Source organism: Abramis brama, assembly GCF_963993115.1.
Source record: "Abramis brama genome assembly, chromosome: 20".
In the NCBI taxonomy this organism is placed as follows: Eukaryota; Metazoa; Chordata; class Actinopteri; order Cypriniformes; family Leuciscidae; genus Abramis; species Abramis brama.
Window position 1 is genome coordinate 16,164,802 of NC_139982.1, and position 23,595 is coordinate 16,188,396.

The window sequence follows — 23,595 nt, forward strand, 5'->3', positions numbered from 1 at the left end:
TGTCTGTCTGTCTGTCTATCTATCTATCGTTCTCCGAGTGTTGCCTATTTTTGGGGTTGGCTTTGTGCGATTTATGGCAGTGACTTTAAACTGTAAACGATCAGCGAAAGGTTCACTCTGTGAACGCAATATTAAGCATTTTCAAAAACTGAGTACAATGTGATGATATCTCACACGTCGACCCTCGAACATTTTAAGGATATTTAAAAGTGTAAAATCAATACAGTAACAAATTAGTAGGCTACCAACCACAGACCACGAATAACCATTAACCATGGTATTTGTAGTGAAACTGTGGTTATGGTAATCAATCTACCAAAAAGCATTCACAAGAAAATAACCAGGAGGAAAAGAATGCAGCGACTGAAAACAACTCTTTCCATATTCTTGTAATACCACGTCTCATTAAAATACCAAACTTTCTCTTGAAGTCTCTGAATATGAGAACGTGAAGGGATTTTTTCAGCTCATTCAGTCAAACTGCCTTCCATAATCTTAAACGCAGTAGGCTCGTTAGGAAAAAATGGGACACACTATAATTGATATTGAAAATAATGCAATTTTCCATACGAATAATAAAAAAAGATCATACCTTTCCAAACATGATGCACATCACTTCCGTTACTATAGAGGGCGCTGTTGCGTTGCCCCTCAGCAAATGACGTCATGTTCGACGTCGCAAAACGCGGAAGTGCTTCTTGTTTTGACTGTCCATGGGAAGCAGCTTTTTTAACAATAATAAACAATCATAGTCATCACGGAGGGAGAGAGATCTATTCTGACACGGCATGACAATGTTCGGGAAGTCTTCGGGTTATGAGTATCAGTGTCTGTCGCAGAAAGATCAGTTGTACAGTGACACTCCTGGATTGTTTTCATCTTATGCTCAATTTACTCACAATCATGACCAGAGAGGACATTCATTCGATTATGTCCCTAAAGTCTCTCAAAACGACTTCACAGGTAAGGTTACGTTACAGTTACTACGGTGCAAATAGTCAATATTATTTTGATAGTAACACTGCATAATGTAGCATACATACATATATATATATATATATATATATATATATATATATATATATATATATATATATACACACACACACACCATTATTTAAATATGTAGCTTTACTATGCTGATATGTATATATTTTTATTTACTATACAATAACAACAAATTATTATTAGTGCTGTTATCAATTAAGCATGATTAATCGCATCTAACATAAAAGTTTGTAAATATATAATATACTGTATGTATGTGTGCTGTCAAATCGATTAATCTCATCTAACATATACATATGTTTGTAAATATATTATATATATATATATATTTACAAACTTATGTTAAATGTGATTAATCGATTTGACAGCTCGTATGATTAAATATAATTATTACATATTATATATAACTTATATATCTATATAATTCTTATTTCAGATAAATCTCAAGGATTGTTGTCCTGGATTTGCAACCTGATCGTTACGTTCCTGGTTTTCCTAGTTACTTTCATAACTTTTCCTATATCTGGATGGTTTGTCCTAAAGGTCAGTTCTATCTAAGCACATCATTATCAGAGCTTTAGTCTTTATTAAGCACTTATTAAATGTACAGTATTATTTTTAGGTTGTACCAAACTATGAGAGGATAGTTGTTTTTCGTCTGGGTCGGATCCGTCCTCCTAAAGGTCCGGGAGTGGTTCTGGTTCTGCCCTTGATTGATCAGTGGCAGAAAGTTGACCTGCGGACCAGAGCCTTTAACGTCCCACCATGCAAGGTGCGATGAAATAACAGTACTTTTTTTTAAAACTCATCTTTGTATAGGCTACCAAGTATTTTGACATTCCCACAATTTTTCTGCCAAAAGGTAACCACCAAAGACGGTGGTCTGGTGTCAGTTGGAGCGGATATCCAGTTCCGGATCTGGAGTCCGGTGATGTCAGTGGTGGCCGTGCGGGATCTGAACGCCTCCACCCGTCTCACTGCACACAACGCCATGATGCAGAACTTGAGCAAAAAGACCCTGAGGGAGATACAGACAGAGAGAATCAAACTAGGGGAACATCTCGGGGTGAGGAATATAACATTCTGTTTTCTGAATTCCATGATCTTATTTTCTTCAAGATTAATCTTTTTTTGCTTGTGTGATGCAGATGGACATGAATGAGATGACGAAGCCATGGGGGCTGGAGGTGGACCGTGTGGAGCTGATCCTGGAGGGGGTGCTCCGGGAACCAGATGGGGGTCACTCGGGGCCCTTAATTATGCCCCCCTCTGTCCCGGGGCTGGAAGGTCTCACCGGACCCATACAGCAGCTCGCAATGCACTTCCTGAGCCAGAGCCAGACGGCTGCGTCTCAATGCAGTCAAGGTGATGTTAGAGCCCTCCACATATTCAGAGCGATTAAAAAAATATCAGAATAAAGGATATGGCTGGATTCTGAAGTTAGAAACGTCAAGACTTACTCTGAATCTTGGCTGTTTGAGCTACAGGAAAGCTAACTCACATTTAGAGTTTTTCAATTGTAGTCTTTTAAAAAGGCATCTGAAATAATAACCTAAGTGCAATGTAGTGTTGTCAAAAATATAGATTTTTCGATACACATCAATAATGAAATATCTGAAACGCTTCCGATACTAATTTTCTGCAGAATAGATACACGAGACCAGCTGCACTTTCTCGCTCTCTCATCTCTCCAACAGCGAGTTACACACAAACCCGCCTCCCCTCACTCACTCGTTTCATTTGCTCCGGATGAATATTACTGGGTTTGATCGTCGCTGAGGGATTGCGCATATTGCACATACATTTACTCAGCCGCCTCTCAGTACTAAATTGAATTGTTTTCGCTGCTTTTTGAGCTTAAACAATCAAATACACACAAAATAATGTCAAAATGCCGGTCTTGCCGAGTATTCACGTAAACACAGTCAGTTACTGTATTTTTTTAAGTGAATGTAAACAGTTGAGAAAGAAAACGCATGTGTAACAGTAAAATGGATCCGTGCGTCAGGTCTTAAAGTGACAGCAGCCTAATATACCCGCTGCCAAATTATGAGATAGTATTTTTAATGTCTATATGGCAGTTTTTTCCCATGGTTTCGATGTCAAAATTGTGACCAGTGAAAATGCTGTATCTTTGGAAAACCACTAGCCACAGCTGCTGGTGAGAACCCTGCTGATGTAGTTAAATACTTTTTATGTGGAAGCTTATAGAAGCCGTGTGTGTCTAGGCTATGGCTAGGGAATGTTTTGAGACACTTTGAGGACTCCTTAACAGTTGCTATTGTGTTTTAATGAAGTTGATAGCCTGTTTGCTAAAGGGTTCTAACTGGTTGCAATGCTGTTGGTAAGGTGTTATGAGTGGTTGCCAGGCTGTTACCAAGGTGTTCTTACTGGTTGCTAGGCTGTTGGTAAGGTGTTGTGAGTTGTTGCTAGACTGACAGACAGAATATAAGAGACTAATATTAAATGTAAATTGACCTATGATGAAATGTTTTCAAGCCATCATAATAAATGTTGTGGTTCCTTCCAGATACAGTGAGCTTCGCAGACGAGCTGCGTTCAGTTTCAGCTGCGAGTGTCAGCAGTGTGGATGGACTGATGGATGTGGTCCGGTCAGTGCTGTCAGAGGAGCTGGTTCATCAGGTGGGAGCCTGTTACCACTTTCAGATCACCACTGACTCTGGACAGACCAACAACTATTATATGGACCTGACTCAAGGTAAGACTGAGACTGTGTGTGAGAGAACGCTATTATATAAACCAAAAAAAGCCTGTTTACCAATGCCATTTCACTGCCTACACCTGGTGTGGTGCCTGCTATTGGTATCATGATCCTAGGAACAATATCAGGACGGAGCCATGGCTTAGTGATGGAGCTCATTTGGGTGATTTGGGTTCGGGCATGGCTTGCAACATCTCTGAAATCCTTTCTACTATGGCTTATTTTATATTTGGTTCCCAATATTTTTTTAAGGTTTGTTTTTGGTTAACCAGGAAAGTTTTCTTTACAGAAATAGAACATTCGTTTTTGGTTTGTAGAGCAATTTTTCTAACGTTACCCTAACGTTAGTCTAACGGTCCCCTACCCTCAGTTCATCATGTTTATTCTTACATATTCTTTCATCTTTAATCATAAATAAAACAGTATTATGTGGATGCTTATAATCAGTATTAAAAAAAAAACATATCTTGTTTTTATTTATTGCTTAATTTATAAATATAATCCGAGCACATCAACCATCTTATGGAAGATTAAATAAGATTCAATTTGTCCATTAATATGTAAGATTTACTAGATTTCAAGGGGTATGCAGACAATGACATCAGCACAATCTATGGTTTTTAAAATATAGATTTAAAAAAAAAGAAAAAACAATTATTTTACTTGAAGTAGGATATCAGTACATTTATTTCTTACCACTGAATTGCACACTTTAGCAAGACATGCTTCTTTTGTTTCTTCTCAATTAACATCGTGTTATTTTCATTTAGACGTCAAATCTTTCCAAAATTATATTTACTCTCATATCTATATTAATTATAAGTAATTATACTATGGGGGTGTTGAATGCTTAAATCTGATTGATTGACAAACTTTCTAAGGTGTACAAAAGTTTTCAGGGATAATAATAAAATAAAAGTACTTCCAGGTTTTGACCAGATATTGTGATCCATATCACAATAACCAAACGGGAACCAAATACTAACGTTAGGGGGACATTCTGTGTTTGCTGGGACTCTGCTATTAGTCATTAAAGGGGTCATATAATGCCATTTTTGTACAAGCTAATATGATTCTTTAGGGTCTAAATTAAAAGTTTGTAATATACTTTAATTAAAAATTCTCATTAGTATTGTAAGAAAACACTAATTTTAACTGGTCAAAAACAGCTCTGTTTTCAGCACGCCGTTTAAGTGCATGTGTCTTTAAATGATAATGAGCTTTGCTCACCCCGCCCCTCTGTTCTGTGTGTACACCGTAACACAATAACGTCGTTCATTATAAACATGGGATTATGAATTATATTGAGAACGTCGTACATAGAAAACATGCGTAATGTACCCTGAGTGTAAACCTTAGCCGCATTCATCGTGAAGCGTGCTAGCGATTTGCAAAGATTAATATAAATATTAATATAAAGGTTAATAAAACGTTACACTCACTTCAGTTATTCTGGAGGTGCAGCAGGAACACGAATAGTTGGTAACGATCCTTTTTTCAGGAGCAGCTTCTTAGCAAAACCAGTTTTATAAAGTTACTGACCCTCATTTGTAAAGCAGTCTGGTGTGTGAAATGATTCGCGCAAACATGAAAGCACTGACGTTGATCGTGGGGAATATTCCCTTCGAAAACAAACTGCGTCTTCAGCGGTTCGGATTTAGGAACATCATGACTGCTGTGTTCCTTATTACACCCAAGAACAGAACACCACAATCGCTTAGACGCCATTCTGCTCATAGACAGTGCTCCAGCGTATCAACAATGACCGCGCCGTTCCGTACGGACTATGATTGACAGCTCGCTCACGAGCGAGGGCGGGTCTGTGTTGAAACGCTGCTGTCAATCAACAATCGTGGGAGAGGCTTGATTTGAGATGGGGGGAAAACATATAAGAAGATTAAAAAAAAAAAACACTGGATGGATTTTTATCATTTTATGATGGTTGTGTACAGGCACTGCCAACACACATTTCAGTACAATCAACTTGTAAAAGTGCATGTACCATTATATGACCCCTTTAAAAATGAGGGAGGAAAAACAATAAGTCAGAGGTCAGAACTAAAACTAAAAGTATTAAAAAAAAACATTTCTGTAAATTGAAATACAGCTGAAATCAAGTAAAGTATAAATATTAGTTGAAAAACTTAAACTAAACTAAAATTAGAAAAGTTGCCTTGGCATTAAAAGTTCAAGCAGTAAAATTATAATAACTGAAATAAAAAAGTATTTAAAAAAAAACTAATAAAAGGATAAAAGCACATAACGAAACTACTAAACATGAAACTAAAAATAAAAACTATTAATAAAACTATAATGCTAAAATAAAGATGTGTTACTACATGTCAGATTATTGAATGGTGAATATCTGGTTGCCCATAAGAAATGCATTTTTTACACTGTGCTTTAATCCACAGTATAAAAAAGTTCTTACACCAACACGATTCCCAAATTAAGACCAACATCATCCATAATATCCCGTGCCCTACTCTACTATTCAAAGTATATGATTACATGCAGAGACAATTGATAACCATGTATTAAGATTATGTACTGCCCCGTTTGGGAATGGTCTCTAGACCATTTGTGCATTGTAGTGAAATCCCCTGAATGCTGCCTCAGCGGTTTACCGTGTCTGTGTTCAGGACGTGGAGCGTGTGGCGCGGGCGTCCTGCCGGGAGAGCCGGATGTTTCCCTGTGCATGAGCGAGCAGGATCTGCTGGCCATGTTCCAGGGCGTCCTGCGACCGTTCGCCGCCTACAGCAGCGGCAGACTGAGAGTACAGGGAGATCTGAACACGGCCATGAAGCTGGAGACACTCATCAAACACCTCAAGACAACATGACATGACTTATAACGCTTTCGTTCGTAGTTATTTCAATTGATCAAAGGCCTTTGTAAATAATTTAAGGTTTACACTGTGAATGTTTAAATAGCTTCAGGGCTTTAATTATATTTTTAATTATATACTTTCACTTCCTGGTGTGTCAGTGTTGTTTTTGTTGTTTAATTATTTATAAAAGTGTGGAGTATTATGTGACCCAACCATTTCAATGTGTGTATTTACCCAATAAACTCTTGATTTAAAATCTATTTATGACTGACTTGTCTTGACATTACAGAAATATACTTTCTAATAAATGTATATTCTACTAATCCGGTGAGTCTTGGATTATTGCACACACACTTAGCAACATCCTTGAGGTTTGTGTTTATAGGCTGATTCATTGTCTTGTCCAAGGCTGACTGTCTCTCGACCTTTGACCCCCATATATTTGGTGCCCTTGCGCAACTGTTTATACAGAAAACTTTACAACAAGGTTTTTCCACTATAGCATTTTGGTGTATATATATATTTGTTCACTTGAATGAGTATTCAATGCTCTTTCTGCACACTACTAAAGGGAGATTACAGCTCAGTATCATCAATGAAGCATTCAAATAGAGTCATTTGTGCCAATGCATATTGAAACATGATGAGATGAGGAGGAAAGAATAAAGATGGATTATTACTACTGAAACTTATTACATTTTGCAAAAATATGAAAAATAATAATTAATAAATAAATAAAAACTACTTGTACTTGAAAAGAATTGAAAATAGAATGAGAAGAATCTCTTCCCCATAGAAGTGTAATCAGGAGGTCCATCACAATAAGGCCCTCAGTAATAGCCAGTAGGGGGCACCACATCTTATGGATGTCCCAGAAAATTTGGTGTGGTCTCTTATGTCCTCAGCACACTTCTACATCATCCTTGACATGTGAAGTGGGAAGTCATATTAAAGCATGCTTTCCACAGCAACTGTTCTTTCCATACGAGAGAGGCAGTGAGAGGGTGTGATGGACCGCTGGAGTCTGAGGGCCCGTCTGGCTCAGTGTCTGTCCACACTAAAGCACCTGCCACAGGTCAGGACGAACCATGCAGGACGAGTACCTGCAGTCCGAAAGGACAACTCTACCGTACTGCCCTTCAGTGAGCTTCCTGGACAGTGGAAGAACGGTGTGGCGAGTCTCTACACGTTCTGGAAAATGGATGGCCTCAGGAATATACATCGGATTATGGTGCACAATTTCAATATGTTTGGTCCCATTTACAGGTAAAACGACACATTTTTTACAACTAATAGTCTGTGTGAAAAACATGAAAAATCTGTATACCTCAGGAAAAATGTGATTTCCAGGCCTTAAAAATTCATAGAAATTCAACAAACAAAAATACAGTCATGCACATTTCTATTTCTTTGCGATATGTTTTTTTTCTTTCTTTTTTTCTCAAATATTTCATTACTTTTTTTGGTTACACTTTATTTTAAGGTGATGTAGTTACATTTTACTTGCTCAAATAAGTATTGCTCAATTTACTTGCTCAATTAACTACATGTAGAGTTACTTTAGGGTTAGTTACTTGTAATATGCATAATGCACTGTTATTACTATAGTAAGTACATTGTAAAAAGTGAACAGTTGGATCAACTTAAAAAAATTACTTCAATTGGTAACACCTAAAGAAATTAAGTTTTCTCAACTTAAATGATCACGTTTTCGTGATCATTTAAGTTGAGAAAACTTAATTTCTTTAGGTGTTACCAATTGAAGTAATTTTTTTAAGTTGATCCAACTGTTCACTTTTTACAGTGTATGTAGTAACGTGTAACTTCATCACCTTCATCACCAGTGCTATTTTGTTCCCCCAATTATCAAAGAGACAACTTGAAAAGTCATAGAAATTGGTCAAAGGTGGTAAAAAATGTTTTTTTAATAATTGTATTTATGTGCATTTCATAAATGTTATACTACTGAAATGTATTTAATGACATAAAGGGCCCTATTTTAATGATCTGAAACGCAAGTAGGCTATCAAGCGCGAAACGCAAGTAACTTTGTGGGCGGGTCTTGGGCGCTGTTGCTATTATACTGGCGGGATAAATGACTCTTGCGCCCGACGCAAATCTAAAATATGTTGGTCTGAAGTAGCTTCATTATTCATAGGTGTGGTTTGGGCGTAATGTGAAATAAACCAATCAGAGCATCATCTCACATTCCCTTTAAGACAGGTGCGCTTGTTCCATGGCGGATTGCTATTAAAACGGCGGATTTTCCAGGCAGGCGCACCAGGAGACCAGACAAGTAGACCGACGTTCTCGTCACGGCCATAAAACACAGAGAAGTGACATTGTATGGGGATGGGAGAAACCCACCCAAATTAGCTTCGGTTAAACAGGCGTATAATAATTTGGGTAAATGTGTAAGCTAGATTTATGCCTATTTTTTCACATCTTCATGGACACAACAATGATTTCCCTCGTGTGTTAATATTTTTCCTTGTAATAATGTACGGTTTTCTAAAAATGAGAACTGCTGCGTCTGTGTGTAGATGAGAGAAGAAAAGTGCATGCGCGTTGTACACACGCTACATTGATTATGGCCAAGCATGCGCCCTTAAAATAGCATCTGAATAACATGCGCAACCACTGACTTTAGACTAGGTTTTTCCTGGTCAGTGGCGGAATTGTTTTCTGGAACTGCAAAATAGCATCAGGGAACGTTTGCGCCGGAACACGCCTCCTCTTTGCGCTGAACCGCCCCGGGGAGCACAAGTTCATTTCCAAATTTACCGGCGACGTGCGTCTGTGGAGGGAAAAGTCTGCTGTGCGTCAGGTGCAAAATAGGAATGATACATGCGTCGGTGTACAAAGTCAATTGCGCTGGGTGCAAGATAGGACCCAAAAAGTACTAAAATACCGTACAAATATTTTCAGACAGTTTTATTTTTTTTCAAAATATCACACATTTTTGACTCATGAATATCAAAAAGTTTTCCTAGGGTTATTCCATTTGACCTAAACAAAAGGAGCATTTATAAAGGTCAAAATATAGGATATTTAAAATAATAATAATAAACCATACTGACCTTGACATGCAGTTTATTTATTTTGTCATATGACAACAAATGGCTACTTGCATGTTGTTACACCACACTTACTTACCTTTTGCTTTTTTTTTTAAGAAACAATGATAAAAATTGTCCTAAGTTCTTTTTCATTGTACAATCATTTATAGTCCAGTCATTTTATGAAAAATGGTTGAACAAATTGCAACAGAAGCAAACTCAACTGATTTTGTATCCTCAATGTCCTGATTTGCATAAATACCACAACAGGTCTAAACATTGGGTGTAGCCAGATGAAAATGTCTTGTTGAATCTTGTTGACACATAACAGTAAAATACTTAATGTTAAGGTCTGAATGGGACCCATTTAGGCTACCCATGAGCATTAATACATAGAGGCAGGAAGAAGTACTTTAAAGCAGCCTTTATTAATTATTATTGCAGAGATGGGGTTTGGGGCTGGGTCCGTGGGACTGTTTCTGGGGATTCACTTTTTATTTTACTTACCTTTTGTCTTCTGCATTCTCCTTACCATTGTCTCCTGTTCTTCCCTCAGACTCGTCCCCCAGAAACAGTCCCACGGACCCAGCCCCAAACCCCATCTCTTAAAAATGAGTAAAGGCTGGTTTCTAAAGTACTTCTTCCTGCCTCTATGTATTAATGCTCATGGGTAGCCTAAATGTGTCCCAAGTATCTTACTGTTATGTGTCAACAAGATTCAACAAGACATTTTCACCTGGCTAGACCCAATGTTTAGATCTGTTGTGGTTTAGATCTGTTTATGCAAATCAGGACATATTGAGGATACAAAATCAGTTGAGTTTGCTTCTGTTGCAATTTGTTCAACCATTTTTCATAAAATGACTGGACTATAAATGATTGTACAATGAAAAAGAAATTAGGACAATTTTTATCATTGTTTCGTTAAAAAAAAAAAGCAAAAAAAAAAAAAAAAAGGTAAGTAAGTGTGGTGTGACAAAATAAATAAACTGCATGTCAAGGTCAGTATGGTTTATTATTGTTATTTCAAATATCCAATATTTTGACCTTTATAAATGCTCCTTTTGTTTAGGTCAAATGGAATAACCCTAGGAAAACTTTTTGATATTCATGACGAGTCAAAAATGTGTGATATTTTGAAAAAAAATAAAACTGTCTGAAAATATTTTTATGGTATTTTAGTACTTTTTATGTCATTAAACACATTTCAGTAGTATAACATTTATGAAATGAACATAAATACAATTATTAAAAAAACAAGTGGCTTTGACCAATTTCTATGACTTTTCAAGTTGTCTCTTTGATAACTGGGGGACACTTGATAACACTTTATTTTAAGGTGATGAAGTTACACGTAACTAACCCTAAAGTAACTCTACATGTAGTTAATTGATATTACTCAGTACTTATTTGAGCAAGTCAAATGTAACTACATCACCTTAAAATAAAGTGTAACCAAAAAAAGTAATGAAATATTTGAGAGAGAAAAAAAAACATATCGCAAAGATGGATCTCAAAATCATGCAAAAACACCTGAACATTGTGAAACCATATTCTAACATTACATGATGCCTATATCTGCACAATAAATTTGCTCAGGGAAAAAGTTGGATACTACGAGAGTGTGAACATCATCAAGCCTGAAGACGCTGCTATCCTGTTCAAAGCTGAGGGCCATTATCCCAAGAGACTCCGGGTGGAAGCGTGGACCTCCTACAGGGACTACAGGAACCGCAAATATGGCGTCCTGCTAAAGTAGGCAGAGTCTTTCCAGATCTGCTACAACCACGTTTACTGGAACAGTAAAAGATATTGATTTGTTCCTGCAGAGATGGAGAGGACTGGAAATCTAATAGGATCATTCTAAACAAGGAGGTGATTTCTCCAAAGGTGCAGGGGAACTTCGTGCCGCTCCTGGACGAGGTCGGTCAGGACTTTGTGGCTCGAGTCTATAAAAAGATCGAGAGGAGTGGACAAAATGAATGGACCACAGATTTGTCCCATGAACTCTTCAAGTATGCACTGGAATGTAAGGTTTGACACCATCAATAACAAACACACCTTTCTTATTTTATTAAAACTGTCTGTACAATGAAATGTGAATATATATATATATATATATATATATCCATAAAATATATATATTTGTATATTTGATATATATATATATACATAAAATATATATATGTATATATATATATTTTTTGTATATTTGATAAATATATATATATCCACCGAATACAATATATATATATATTGTATTCGGTGGATATACAATGTTTCTGGTTAATGTTTATTTGTTTAACAATTTTTTTCAATTATTTATCTCACACACACACACACACACACACACACACAGTATTATATAGCATTATTTACTCAATTAAAAAATAATTTCCCCTTACATTTTATTCAAAATGACTTACAATTTTATAGGTATTTTTATGTATACATTTTGTAGAATATATCAATTTCTGTCTGTTTTAATAATTGTTCTTATTACATGGTAATATTCATTTTTAAATATTGATAATCCTTCTTGTGTGGAAGTGAAGGGGATCTGAAAGCTAACCCTGTTTGTTCCTCTCAGCCGTGAGTGCTGTGTTGTACGGTGAGCGTTTGGGTCTGCTGTTGGACTACATTGATCCAGATGCCCAGCACTTCATCGACTGCATCACCGTCATGTTCAAGACCACCTCGCCCATGCTGTTCATTCCTCCGGCCCTGCTCCGCCGCATGGGGGCCAAAATCTGGAAGGACCACGTGGAGGCCTGGGACGGCATCTTTAACCAGGGTAACACGACACTGGTTGCATAGGATGAAATCCATGCTGGTCTTTATGGCGAGAAACACTTCAGGCTCTGATATACTCACTGCGAAGGTCTTCGCGTAGGGGTAAAAAGAATTTCAAAATATGTGACCAGCGTTGTACTGTTAGCAAACATCCCGATGCTGCTCACGCTGCAAGAAGCTATTCAGTATTAACTCTTTCCCCGCCTTTGACTTTTTTTTTTTTTCATGTTTTCACTGTTATACGGTAGGGGGCGCTATGACACATCTTCTGAAAGAGTACTGAATCTCCTGATCAAAACAAGCGAAGAAGAAGCGGAAACAAGCAAAAGCATATATAAGCATATACCCATAGATATCATATAATAAAGGCTAGATGTTTCGTGCGCGCTGCTGGCCAATGGAGGTCGACGTCCGCACACGACGGCCATCTTACCACAGGGAGCTCGCTCACTCATAACATGGTGCATGTACTTTTAAATAACCATAACTTGCTCAATTTTCTACCGATTTTCAAACGGTTTGGTTTGTTATAAACGTCAGAGATGTAGTTATGATACTGCATACATATGAATAATTATAACAATGGACTTCCATATGAAAGAATTATAGCCACGTTAATAACGTTTGTAAGAAACCAAACCGTTTGTAAATCCATCAAGATTTCAGCAAGATAAGAGGACTTGTGTGCGTGTTAATTCACAGCTTCCCTGTGGCAAGATGGCCGCCGGTGATGCCGGAAGTGACTCCGCCTTAAGACATCTAGCCTTTATATGGATATCTATGCATATACCTATTTTTTCCAGTCTATGGCATATACACAAGTAAAATAACGCGATCAGCAACATTAAACAGCATATATGAATGAATGAAATGTCGACCCAGGACGAGCTACAGGACTGATCGATCTACTCCATCTTTGTTTTGATCATCGTTCTGAATCTGATCTGGATAAAGTCTTTGACAAAAATCCGATTTTCTCATTCTCTTTTTTTTTAATTAAACTTACCCACATTCAAGTGTTGATAAAAAAGGAAACAAGAATAAAACGTTTTTCTTTTTTTGTTTGTTTAAAAGTATTATCTTTTGATATATTGCATGTTCAGATATTCATACAACAAAATATTCTCAGGGCTGGCAACTTTTAAAAAAAACCCTGGCGGGAAAAGAGTTAAACATGAAAAAACAGTGTCAGTGTTGCTTTCAATTACAATTACAACTTCATTTTGTATTATAAAGCAGCTCTACAGTGTGTTCATGTTTTTACTCGCGAACGTCCGACCTCGACATACTGAATAGAAAAAATGAACTGGAGAAGATTTCCACCTCAAACATCAGAGCCACACCTAACTATTATGTAATCGCCACGGTCCAATGGTAGTTCGAAGGTGTTTACCAGCCGGAGCGAACTTTTCCGGAAAAGTTCCCTTTGGCAAGCTGTTTCGAACTCCCAAAACGAACTTGAAACAAACGTAACTTTGGCCTGATTTTGTCCGAAATTACATCACACCAGTTCTTCGAAGTATATCGGGGCCTTTCCTCTTGAAACTTCCACTGATTTTTCATCCCTCAATGTGTTTTTTCCAAAGCCGACCGATGTATCCAGAATATCTACCGACAGTTGAGGAAAGATCCAGAAGCCAGCCAGAAGTACCCTGGAGTGCTGGCTAGTCTTCTAATGCTGGACAAACTGTCCATCGAGGACATAAAGGCCAGTGTCACGGAGCTGATGGCTGGAGGGGTCGACACGGTAAGATAAATAATCAACGCTAGAGGAATAGTTCATCCAGAAATAAAAATGCCATAATACTCACCCACATGTCATTCCACACCTGTATGTCGTCACAAAATAAGTTATTTTAAAGAATGTTTTTGTCCATACAATGAAAGTCAATGGGGTCCAAAACAAACAACATTGGACCCCATTGACTTTCATTGCATGGACAAAAACATTCTTCAAAACATCATCTTTTGTGTTTCACAGAAGTAAGAGTATGATATGACTGAGTAAATTATTATATATTTTCATTTTTGGGTGGTATTACAGAATATGAACCCGGGTTATATAAAGTGTGTTTAATGAAAATGTTTTCAAGGTTGATGTATTGGGATATTTTCTGTGTTTGTGCGTGCGTCAGACGTCTATCACACTGCTGTGGACGCTCTATGAGTTGGCCCGACACCCGGACCTGCAGGAGGAGATCCGGGCGGAAATCTCGGCTGCGCGTATCGCCTCTAAAGGAGACGTGATGCAGATGCTTAAGATGGTTCCTCTGGTTAAAGGAGCCCTGAAGGAAACTTTAAGGTATACAAACAGTTCACTCCAAGATATTATGGAATAAAACACCTTTCTGTTCAACTATAGGGACTCTAAGTTTTCAGGAGTTTATTTTTATTAAATATTTTGTCTCTTTGTTCAAGGTTAAAGCCACTTTATTAGTGGCTGGTGTGTGCAATTCCACAAATCTAGAAGACTTTCTAAACATACAGTATTATAAGTGATAGGCTTTTTTAGGAAGGAAAATTAATCAATCAATAAATTATTAATCATTTTCTAACTGAATTTTAAAATGTAATATAATCCAAGTACTTCATTTTTGTAATCTGATTACGTAATTCAGATAACAAATAATCAGTTACTACCCAGCACTATATGTATATACAGTGAGGAAAATAAGTATTTGAACACCCTGCTATTTTGCAAGTTCTCCCACTTGGAAATCATGGAGGGGTCTGAAATTGTCATCGAAGGTGCATGTCCACTGTGAGAGACATAATCTAAAAAAAATAATCCAGAAATCACAATATATGATTTTTTAACTATTTATTTGTATGATACAGCTGCAAATAAGTATTTGAACACCTGTCTATCAGCTAGAATTCTGACCCTCAAAGACCTGTTAGTCTGCCTTTAAAATGTCCATCTCCACTCCATTTATTATCCTAAATTAGATGCACCTGTTTGAGGTCGTTAGCTGCATAAAGACACCTGTCCACCCCATACATTCAGTAAGAATCCAACTACTAACATGGCCAAGACCAAAGAGCTGTCCAAAGACACTAGAGACAAAATTGTACACCTCCACAAGGCTGGAAAGGGCTACGGGGAAATTGCCAAGCAGCTTGGTGAAAAAAGGTCCACTGTTGGAGCAATCATTAGAAAATGGAAGAAGCTAAACATGACTGTCAATCTCCCTCGGACTGGGGCTCCATGCAAGATCTCACCTCGTGGGGTCTCAATGATCCTAAGAAAGGTGACAAATCAGCCCGGAACTACACGGGAGGAGCTGGTCAATGACCTGAAAAGAGCTGGGACCACCGTTTCCAAGGTTACTGTTGGTAATACACTAAGACGTCATGGTTTGAAATCATGCATGGCACGGAAGGTTCCCCTGCTTAAACCAGCACATGTCAAGGCCCGTCTTAAGTTTGCCAATGACCATTTGGATGATCCAGAGGAGTCATGGGAGAAAGTCATGTGGTCAGATGAGACCAAAATAGAACTTTTTGGTCATAATTCCACTAAACGTGTTTGGAGGAAGAAGAATGATGAGTACCATCCCAAGAACACCATCCCTACTGTGAAGCATGGGGGTGGTAGCATCATGCTTTGGGGGTGTTTTTCTGCACATGGGACAGGGCGACTGCACTGTATTAAGGAGAGGATGACCGGGGCCATGTATTGCGAGATTTTGGGGAACAACCTCCTTCCCTCAGTTAGAGCATTGAAGATGGGTCGAGGCTGGGTCTTCCAACATGACAATGACCCGAAGCACACAGCCAGGATAACCAAGGAGTGGCTCTGTAAGAAGCATATCAAGGTTCTGGCGTGGCCTAGCCAGTCTCCAGACCTAAACCCAATAGAGAATCTTTGGAGGGAGCTCAAACTCCGTGTTTCTCAGCAACAGCCCAGAAACCTGACTGATCTAGAGAAGATCTGTGTGGAGGAGTGGGCCAAAAATCCCTCCTGCAGTGTGTGCAAACCTGGTGAAAAACTACAGGAAACGTTTGACCTCTGTAATTGCAAACAAAGGCTACTGTACCAAATATTAACATTGATTTTCTCAGGTGTTCAAATACTTATTTGCAGCTGTATCATTTGCAGCTGTATCAGTTAAAAAATCATACATTGTGATTTCTGGATTTTTTTTTTATTAGATTATGTCTCTCACAGTGGACATGCACCTACGATGACAATTTCAGACCCCTCCATGATTTCTAAGTGGGAGAACTTGCAAAATAGCAGGGTGTTCAAATACTTATTTTCCTCACTGTATATATACACACTGTTTGTATATATACTGTATATATACAGTACATACATATACTGTATTCACATATATATATATATACAGTGAGGAAAATAAGTATTTGAACACCCTGCTATTTTGCAAGTTCTCCCACTTAGAAATCATGGAGGGGTCTGAAATTGTCATCGTAGGTGCATGTCCACTGTGAGAGACATAATCTAAAAAAAAATCCAGAAATCACAATGTATGATTTTTTAACTATTTATTTGTATGATAAAAAAATCCCAAAATCTCACAATATATGGCCCCGGTCATCCTCTCCTTAATACAGTGCAGTCGCCCTGTCCCATGTGCAGAAAAACACCCCCAAAGCATGATGCTACCACCCCCATGCTTCACAGTAGGGATGGTGTTCTTGGGATGGTACTCATCATTCTTCTTCCTCCAAACACGTTTAGTGGAATTATGGCCAAAATGTTCTATTTTGGTCTCATCTGACCACATGACTTTCTCCCATGACTCCTCTGGATCATCCAAATGGTCATTGGCAAACTTAAGACGGGCCTTGACATGTGCTGGTTTAAGCAGGGGAACCTTCCGTGCCATGCATGATTTCAAACCATGACGTCTTAGTGTATTACCAACAGTAACCTTGGAAACGGTGGTCCCAGCTCTTTTCCGGTCATTGACCAGCTCCTCCCGTGTAGTTCTGGGCTGATTTCTCACCTTTCTTAGGATCATTGAGACCCCACGAGGTGAGATCTTGCATGGAGCCCCAGTTCGAGGGAGACTGACAGTCATGTTTAGCTTCTTCCATTTTCTAATGATTGCTCCAACAGTGGACCTTTTTTCACCAAGCTGCTTGGCAATTTCCCCGTAGCCCTTTCCAGCCTTGTGGAGGTGTACAATTTTGTCTCTAGTGTCTTTGGACAGCTCTTTGGTCTTGGCCATGTTAGTAGTTGGATTCTTACTGATTGTATGGGGTGGACAGGTGTCTTTATGCAGCTAACGACCTCAAACAGGTGCATCTAATTTAGGATAATAAATGGAGTGGAGGTGGACATTTTAAAGGCAGACTAACAGGTCTTTGAGGGTCAGAATTCTAGCTGATATACAGGTGTTCAAATACTTATTTGCAGCTGTATCATACAAATAAATAGTTAAAAAATCATATATTGTGATTTCTGGATTTTTTTTTTAGATTATGTCTCTCACAGTGGACATGCACCTATGATGACAATTTCAGACCCCTCCATGATTTCCAAGTGGGAGAACTTGCAAAATAGCAGGGTGTTCAAATACTTATTTTCCTCACTGTGTATATATATATATATATATATATATATATATACACAGTACAGGTCAAAAGTTTGGAAACATTACTATTTTTAATGTTTTTGAAAGAAGTTTCTTCTGCTCATCAAGCCTGCATTTATTTGATCAAAAATACTGATTTTTTTTTAATATTGTGATATATTATTACAATTTAAAATAATTGGTTTTCAATTTATTATACTTTAAATTATCATTTATTTCTGTGATGCAAAGCTGAATTTTCATTTCATCTGTATATCCATTATAACAAATTTTGTTTTTAAAATAGACTTTTACAGTGATATAATTATAAACCATTTCAATATTTAATGTGTGAAATTGATTTGTCAATATTTACACAAATTACAATGTTGTCAGTTTCACCACAAGCAACATTATTGACAACAATTAAGCTTTATCGATTAAAACTCTTTGTTGTTCAAATTAGTGAAGAAACACCCAGAAATAAAATAATAAATGTGACAAGCATTTGGCTTAACCATGTGTCTAAAATCATATAATTCCTTCTGAAGGTTACATCCTGTAGCTGTGAGTCTACAAAGATACATCACTGAAGACATCGTCCTGCAAAATTACCACATTCCAACAGGGGTGAGTGTGAATTTAAGGAAATTACTGAATACTTTCACGACAAACTGGACACAATACGACTGTTCTCTTGTCTGTCTGGATCAGACTTTAGTTCAGCTGGGTCTGTACGCTATGGGTCGTGATCATCGGGTCTTCCCGCACCCAGAACAGTACCGTCCCGCTCGCTGGGTCAGATCCCAGACCCACTACTTCAAGAGCCTGAGCTTCGGGTTCGGCCCACGCCAGTGTTTGGGCCGCAGGATCGCCGAGACAGAGATGCAGCTCTTCCTTATTCATGTATGTGGGTTCCTAAAGTGAGGAACATCATATCCTCTTAAGTTGGCTAAATAACGTTGGGCTCATTCTCATTCTTATTTGTCGTTTTGTCATCTTTATAGATGCTGGAGAACTTCAGGTTTGAGAAGCAGAGGCAGGTGGAGGTTAGGAGCACGTTTGAGCTCATCTTACTGCCCGAGAAGCCCATCATACTAACCATCAAACCACTGAATGCCAGCAGATAGCAGAGCTGCAAATGATGTCGAGGACTGAACTGGACTGGACGCAACTCTGAGCTTTAGGGACGGTGAACAGTCCGTCTTTGAGATCTAATACCTGTCAAAAGATTGGACTCAATTTAAGTTTCTCATGATCTTAAAGGGATTGTTGTGTCATCATTTACTCGCCTTCATGTCATTCTAACCTGGAACATAAAAGAAGATATTTTGAAGAATGTTCAAAACAACATAAAAAAAAACAAAAAAAAAACATCAGTCATTTTTTTTTTTTTGGAAGGACATTAAGGTGAGTAATGAAAAAAGTTAATTTAAAATAGGGTTATTCATATTCATATCACTGAAACTAAATCTAAAACCATAATAAACATTTTCGGTATTTGAAATACCAACATTAACTGAAATAAAATAAAAAGTTGCCAAGGCAACATTTCTCATTTTTATTTAGTTTAACTTGATGTACTTAAAAAATAAAAATAAAACTGAAGTAAAATTAATAAAAACTATCTAGACATATTTATTTATTTAAAAAAAAAAAACTACAAAAACATGCTACAAAATTATTAAAACTTTAACTGAAATTAAAAATAAAACAAAATAAAATAAAATAAAAAAAGTTGCCAAGGCAATATTCTCATTGTTATTTAGTACTATTTAAGTACTAAGTACTTAAATAACTATTTAAGTTATTTAAGTACTTGATGTACTTAAAAAATAAAAAATAAAACTGAGATAAAAAATAAATAAATAGACATTTATTTTTTTAAAACTAATATAAAAATGACAAAAACACACTACAAAATTACTAAAACTTTAACTGAAATTAAAACGAAAATTAAAAAAATAAACATATCTATTTTAAAATATTAATAAAGACTATATTAGTTTCTCAATGCTACTAAAATAACGCTGATTTAAAATTTCATTTTAATTTTTAACAATTTTCTTTTGATGACTCTCCAAGTTTGTTCAAAAGGTTTGATGACTTTATTATTAATATTTTCCAGATTTTTTTTTTTTTTGACTGCTACTAAATGTCAGGATGTCTTGTTATATTTCAGAAACAAAAATGTTTAAATATATTCGATTTTTAGAAACAAATCTATCCAAATATTCTGAAGGGGTTTGAATTAATATGAATAAATGAGAATTTTATCTAATTCATCAGATGTTATGAAGTTTTTTATATTAAAAATACACTTTTTTTCCCAAAAAATATTTAGCAAAATACTAACACTGATTAGACGTGATCACTTCAGAGGTTCCAGTTGCCTGTGTCGAGAATGTCCCAATACAGAATCAGTCACACTTTTCTGTTCGGAAATAAAAAAGGATTCAATAGACGATACCATTGATATAGTATATACATTTCCTAGGTCAAACAAATGTAATAATCATAAGTTTAAGTAAATATCAGTTATTTACTCACCACGGGCAGATCAAAAAGAATCATGGTTGATGTTCGAGTGAATCCATGTTCATATTCACTGAGTCTGGTCAACATGTCTTGTTTCTCTTTCCCCCATTGTCTAGAGTTCTCCTTCAGCTGCGCAAATGACCAATATCACAAACACATAAAAAAAAAAACATTATTTATTACAATTTCTTGTGTCGACTGAAGTGTCTTGTTCTAGTGTTTGTGTAAACAAAAGCATACATTCCTATTGAGCTACACAGGAACAAATAAATGTCATTTTTTAGGACTTGCTTCTTTGGTAACAAGATGATATAGGAAATTATATGGGAAAGAAAGAACAAATGGGAAAGGTCTCTGGCCTGACTCGAACCTCAATCACCCACATAAGCACAACAGCTCAATGTGTCAAGAGCGCTCGCACCAATCACTGCACTCAACCAATAATTTACACTATGTGTGAAAGTGAAACGTCTTCTCACAGTGTTAAAGGATCAAACCTGTTGTTCCAGTGTCTGGATTCGACCCTCAGCTCTCGCCAGCTGCGTCAATAAGTCCAGCTTCTCGCTGTCTGAGAAAGGCTGATGGGACTGAGATCAAAAACATTAATAAAATGTGTACAATAAAGCATTCATGCAGAATCCCAGACAGTGTCGGCCCAGATCCGGGCCACATCTGGTACATGTGATTTCAGCGCGTACCAGATGTGGGCCGGATCTCTGTGTTTGCTGTCTGGGATGGCTGTTTGAGGGGTTTACCTGCACAGGCGGCTGAATGATGATAGGTGGGGGTAGATTACGTTGCCTGTCCAGCTCTGCTCGCAGTCGAGAGTTTTCTGCCGCCAGCACAGACTCGATCTCTCTACTCTTGAGCTCCTCTTTATCTATATACAACAGCACGATTACTTGTCAGTGGCAATTTCTGGAAAGCTTTTCACACTTTTTATTGATAAAGAGAGTATAAAGACTTTTCCAGCATGAGCACCACAAACACTAAGCCATGGCTCTGACCAATAAATTATAACTGCAATGTTTTTTGTGTGTGTGTGTGTGTGTTTCCACTAAAAGCTAGTGTAAAGGCACACCTTTATGTTTCACAGCTGTTCTCTTCATCTCAGAATTTTCTTTATTTATTTCCTTCAGTTTTGCATCCAATATTTTCTCCATCTTCTCAATGACCTGCACAGTGAATTAAAACATAATACAACACATTATACATTAGATCCTTGCTAGATATGTAAAGAAATAGTTCAACCAACCACAGCCAAGAGCGTGGAGGGATTTTTTCCTGAATGCACCTAAAAAAACGAAGCGGAATTAAACATTTAGCAATTATAATTTTTTCGCCGTTAGCTATCATATGTATGGAAGCTTGTTTCCGCCACTGAATAATAAATAAATAATAATAATTGTGACTTTTTATCTCACAATTCTGACTTTTTTTCTCACAATTGCGATATATCAAGTCAGAATTGTGACTTTTTTTCTCAGAATTGCGAGATATGAAGTCAGAATTGTGAGAAATAAAGTCGCAATTCTGAGAAATAAAGTCGCAATTGCGAGATATAAAGTCGCAATTCTGAGAAATAAAGTCGCAGTTGCGAGATATAAAGTCGCAATTCTGAGAAATAAAGTCGCAATTGCGAGATATAAAGTCAGAATTGCATGATATAAAGTCGCAATTTCGTGTTATAAAGTCGGAATTGTGAGATATAAACTATTCTGAGGTAAAAAAAAAAAAAAGTATTTTTTTTCCTTAGAATTGGACTTTATATCTCACAATTGTGAGTTTATATCTCACAATTCTGAGAAAAGATGTCAGAATTGCGAGATATAAACTCGCAATCATGTGTTATAAAGTCAGAATTGCGTGATATAAAGTGGCAATTGCGAGAAAAAAAGTCAGAATTCTGACTTTATAAGACGCAATTGCAACTTTATTTCACGCAATTCTGAGAAATAAAGTCAGAATTGCGAGATGTAAACTCGCAATTGTGAGATAAAAAGTCGCAATTATCTTTTAAAATGTTTTATTCTGGCGGAAACAAGCTTCCATACATATGTCCTCAGAGGACTTGGATTAAACCACTTGAGTCTCATGGATTCATTTCATGGCACCTTTATGTCCTTTTATTTACTAAAATAACACTATTAGAATGACATATGAGTGAGAAACGATGACAGAATTTTAATTTTGGGGTGAATTTTTCTTTTGTCCTAAACTAATGCTCTGGTCACGATGCTCAAACAAACTGAGTGTTTGAATAGCTTGATTGTTTGGTGGTCGAAAAATGACAGAAACAGTGTTTTGATGTACAGAAGAGCTAAATACCTTTTCCTGTTGGCGAACTGTATCCTCCAGCACAGCTATTTTACTGCCACGGGCCTGATATCTTTTTAGCACCGCCTGCTGCTGTTGATGTGCTCTTTGCAGCTGGACAAACTCTTTCTCAATGTCATTCTTCTGCAATAAGCAAAATAAAGAGCTAAAAACTCAGGCCCAATGAGTCCATGCAGTGAGTTAACTCAATTACCAGGGGTCTATTAAGACTCCAGCCAGATTTGTGTATTTTTAGCTTTGTATCAAATACAACAAGCAATATGCCATGCAGTCTGGAGACAAATCAATGATCTTGGGAGGAAACCATTAATGCATTTGATACAGCATCTCTTAACTGCCAGCAAACAGCACAAATGTATGCCAGTCAATGGACCCCTTGAGCTTCAGAAAGGAAACACGCGGTCTCTGAGCACTGCTGCAGCTTTTATTAAAAACTTGAAATGATCTGAGGGAGGCCGGCCTTGATTGACCCACCCTGATGAGCTCGTTTTGAAGCTGCTGGATCCTGTCCTTCTGGGCTGCGGCTTTGCTGCTTTCACTGGAGAGCTTGAACTTCAGAGAGGCTGCAGAAAGGGCCATAGAAGATTCATGAGTGCTTAATGAACCAGCAAACATATCACAATAACAATGAAAATTAAAAATTAATCTCTTCCTTCTGTTTCTTTTATAGACTAAAACATGTTCTGAAAATGTTTAGTGAATGTTCCTATTAAGTTATGAAAAGATTATTTCTAAATGTGCAAAACATTTAAGAACACTTTTCTT

At 37.2% G+C, this 23,595-nt stretch overlaps 3 protein-coding genes across 5 annotated transcripts in view; 2 read left to right on the forward strand and 1 right to left on the reverse strand.

Moving 5' to 3' along the window:
• The first annotated feature begins 654 nt into the window (after nt 1-654).
• stoml1 (stomatin (EPB72)-like 1) lies at nt 655-6,820 on the forward strand. Of its 2 annotated transcripts, none has more exons than XM_084094104.1 (7): nt 655-963; nt 1,445-1,551; nt 1,631-1,780; nt 1,871-2,074; nt 2,157-2,373; nt 3,545-3,727; nt 6,373-6,820. In XM_084094104.1, exons 1-7 carry the CDS (start codon nt 789-791, stop codon nt 6,570-6,572), a joined length of 1,236 nt encoding a protein of 411 aa, XP_083950230.1. In that variant the 5' UTR covers nt 655-788; the 3' UTR covers nt 6,573-6,820. The 2 variants fall into 2 exon arrangements, with proteins under 2 accessions (XP_083950230.1, XP_083950229.1); XM_084094103.1 differs by having other exon boundaries at nt 657-963; nt 3,539-3,727.
• A 655-nt stretch (nt 6,821-7,475) lies between these two features.
• Nucleotides 7,476-19,600, forward strand: LOC311070324 (cholesterol side-chain cleavage enzyme, mitochondrial-like). Its single transcript, XM_084094102.1, has 9 exons — nt 7,476-7,826; nt 11,219-11,374; nt 11,449-11,648; nt 12,210-12,413; nt 13,999-14,159; nt 14,548-14,714; nt 18,507-18,585; nt 18,670-18,861; nt 18,963-19,600. The coding sequence occupies exons 1-9, from the start codon at nt 7,570-7,572 to the stop codon at nt 19,083-19,085; spliced, it is 1,539 nt and encodes a 512-aa protein (XP_083950228.1). The 5' UTR covers nt 7,476-7,569; the 3' UTR covers nt 19,086-19,600.
• A 178-nt stretch (nt 19,601-19,778) lies between these two features.
• Nucleotides 19,779-23,595, reverse strand: part of ccdc33 (coiled-coil domain containing 33) — a 43,234-nt gene continuing 39,417 nt past the window's right edge. For both annotated transcript variants that reach the window (XM_084095437.1, XM_084095436.1), the window contains 7 exons: nt 23,305-23,393; nt 22,822-22,953; nt 21,575-21,668; nt 21,249-21,373; nt 20,991-21,080; nt 20,506-20,622; nt 19,779-20,389 (listed from right to left, as the gene is read on the reverse strand). In XM_084095437.1, coding sequence (XP_083951563.1) covers nt 20,327-20,389; nt 20,506-20,622; nt 20,991-21,080; nt 21,249-21,373; nt 21,575-21,668; nt 22,822-22,953; nt 23,305-23,393 — 710 coding nt within the window. In that variant the 3' untranslated portion in view covers nt 19,779-20,326. The remainder of the gene's footprint in view (nt 20,390-20,505; nt 20,623-20,990; nt 21,081-21,248; nt 21,374-21,574; nt 21,669-22,821; nt 22,954-23,304; nt 23,394-23,595) is intronic.

Coding starts and splice junctions, on each gene's coding strand:
- LOC311070324 (XM_084094102.1), top strand. CDS start 7,570: ATGGACCGCTGGAGTCTGAGGGCCCGTCTGGCTCAGTGTCTGTCCACA. Junction 14,715..18,506: donor GCCCTGAAGGAAACTTTAAG/GTATACAAACAG, acceptor TTCCTTCTGAAG/GTTACATCCTGTAGCTGTGA. Junction 18,586..18,669: donor ATTACCACATTCCAACAGGG/GTGAGTGTGAAT, acceptor TGTCTGGATCAG/ACTTTAGTTCAGCTGGGTCT.
- stoml1 (XM_084094103.1), top strand. CDS start 789: ATGACAATGTTCGGGAAGTCTTCGGGTTATGAGTATCAGTGTCTGTCG. Junction 2,075..2,156: donor AACTAGGGGAACATCTCGGG/GTGAGGAATATA, acceptor TGTGTGATGCAG/ATGGACATGAATGAGATGAC. Junction 3,728..6,372: donor TTATATGGACCTGACTCAAG/GTAAGACTGAGA, acceptor GTCTGTGTTCAG/GACGTGGAGCGTGTGGCGCG.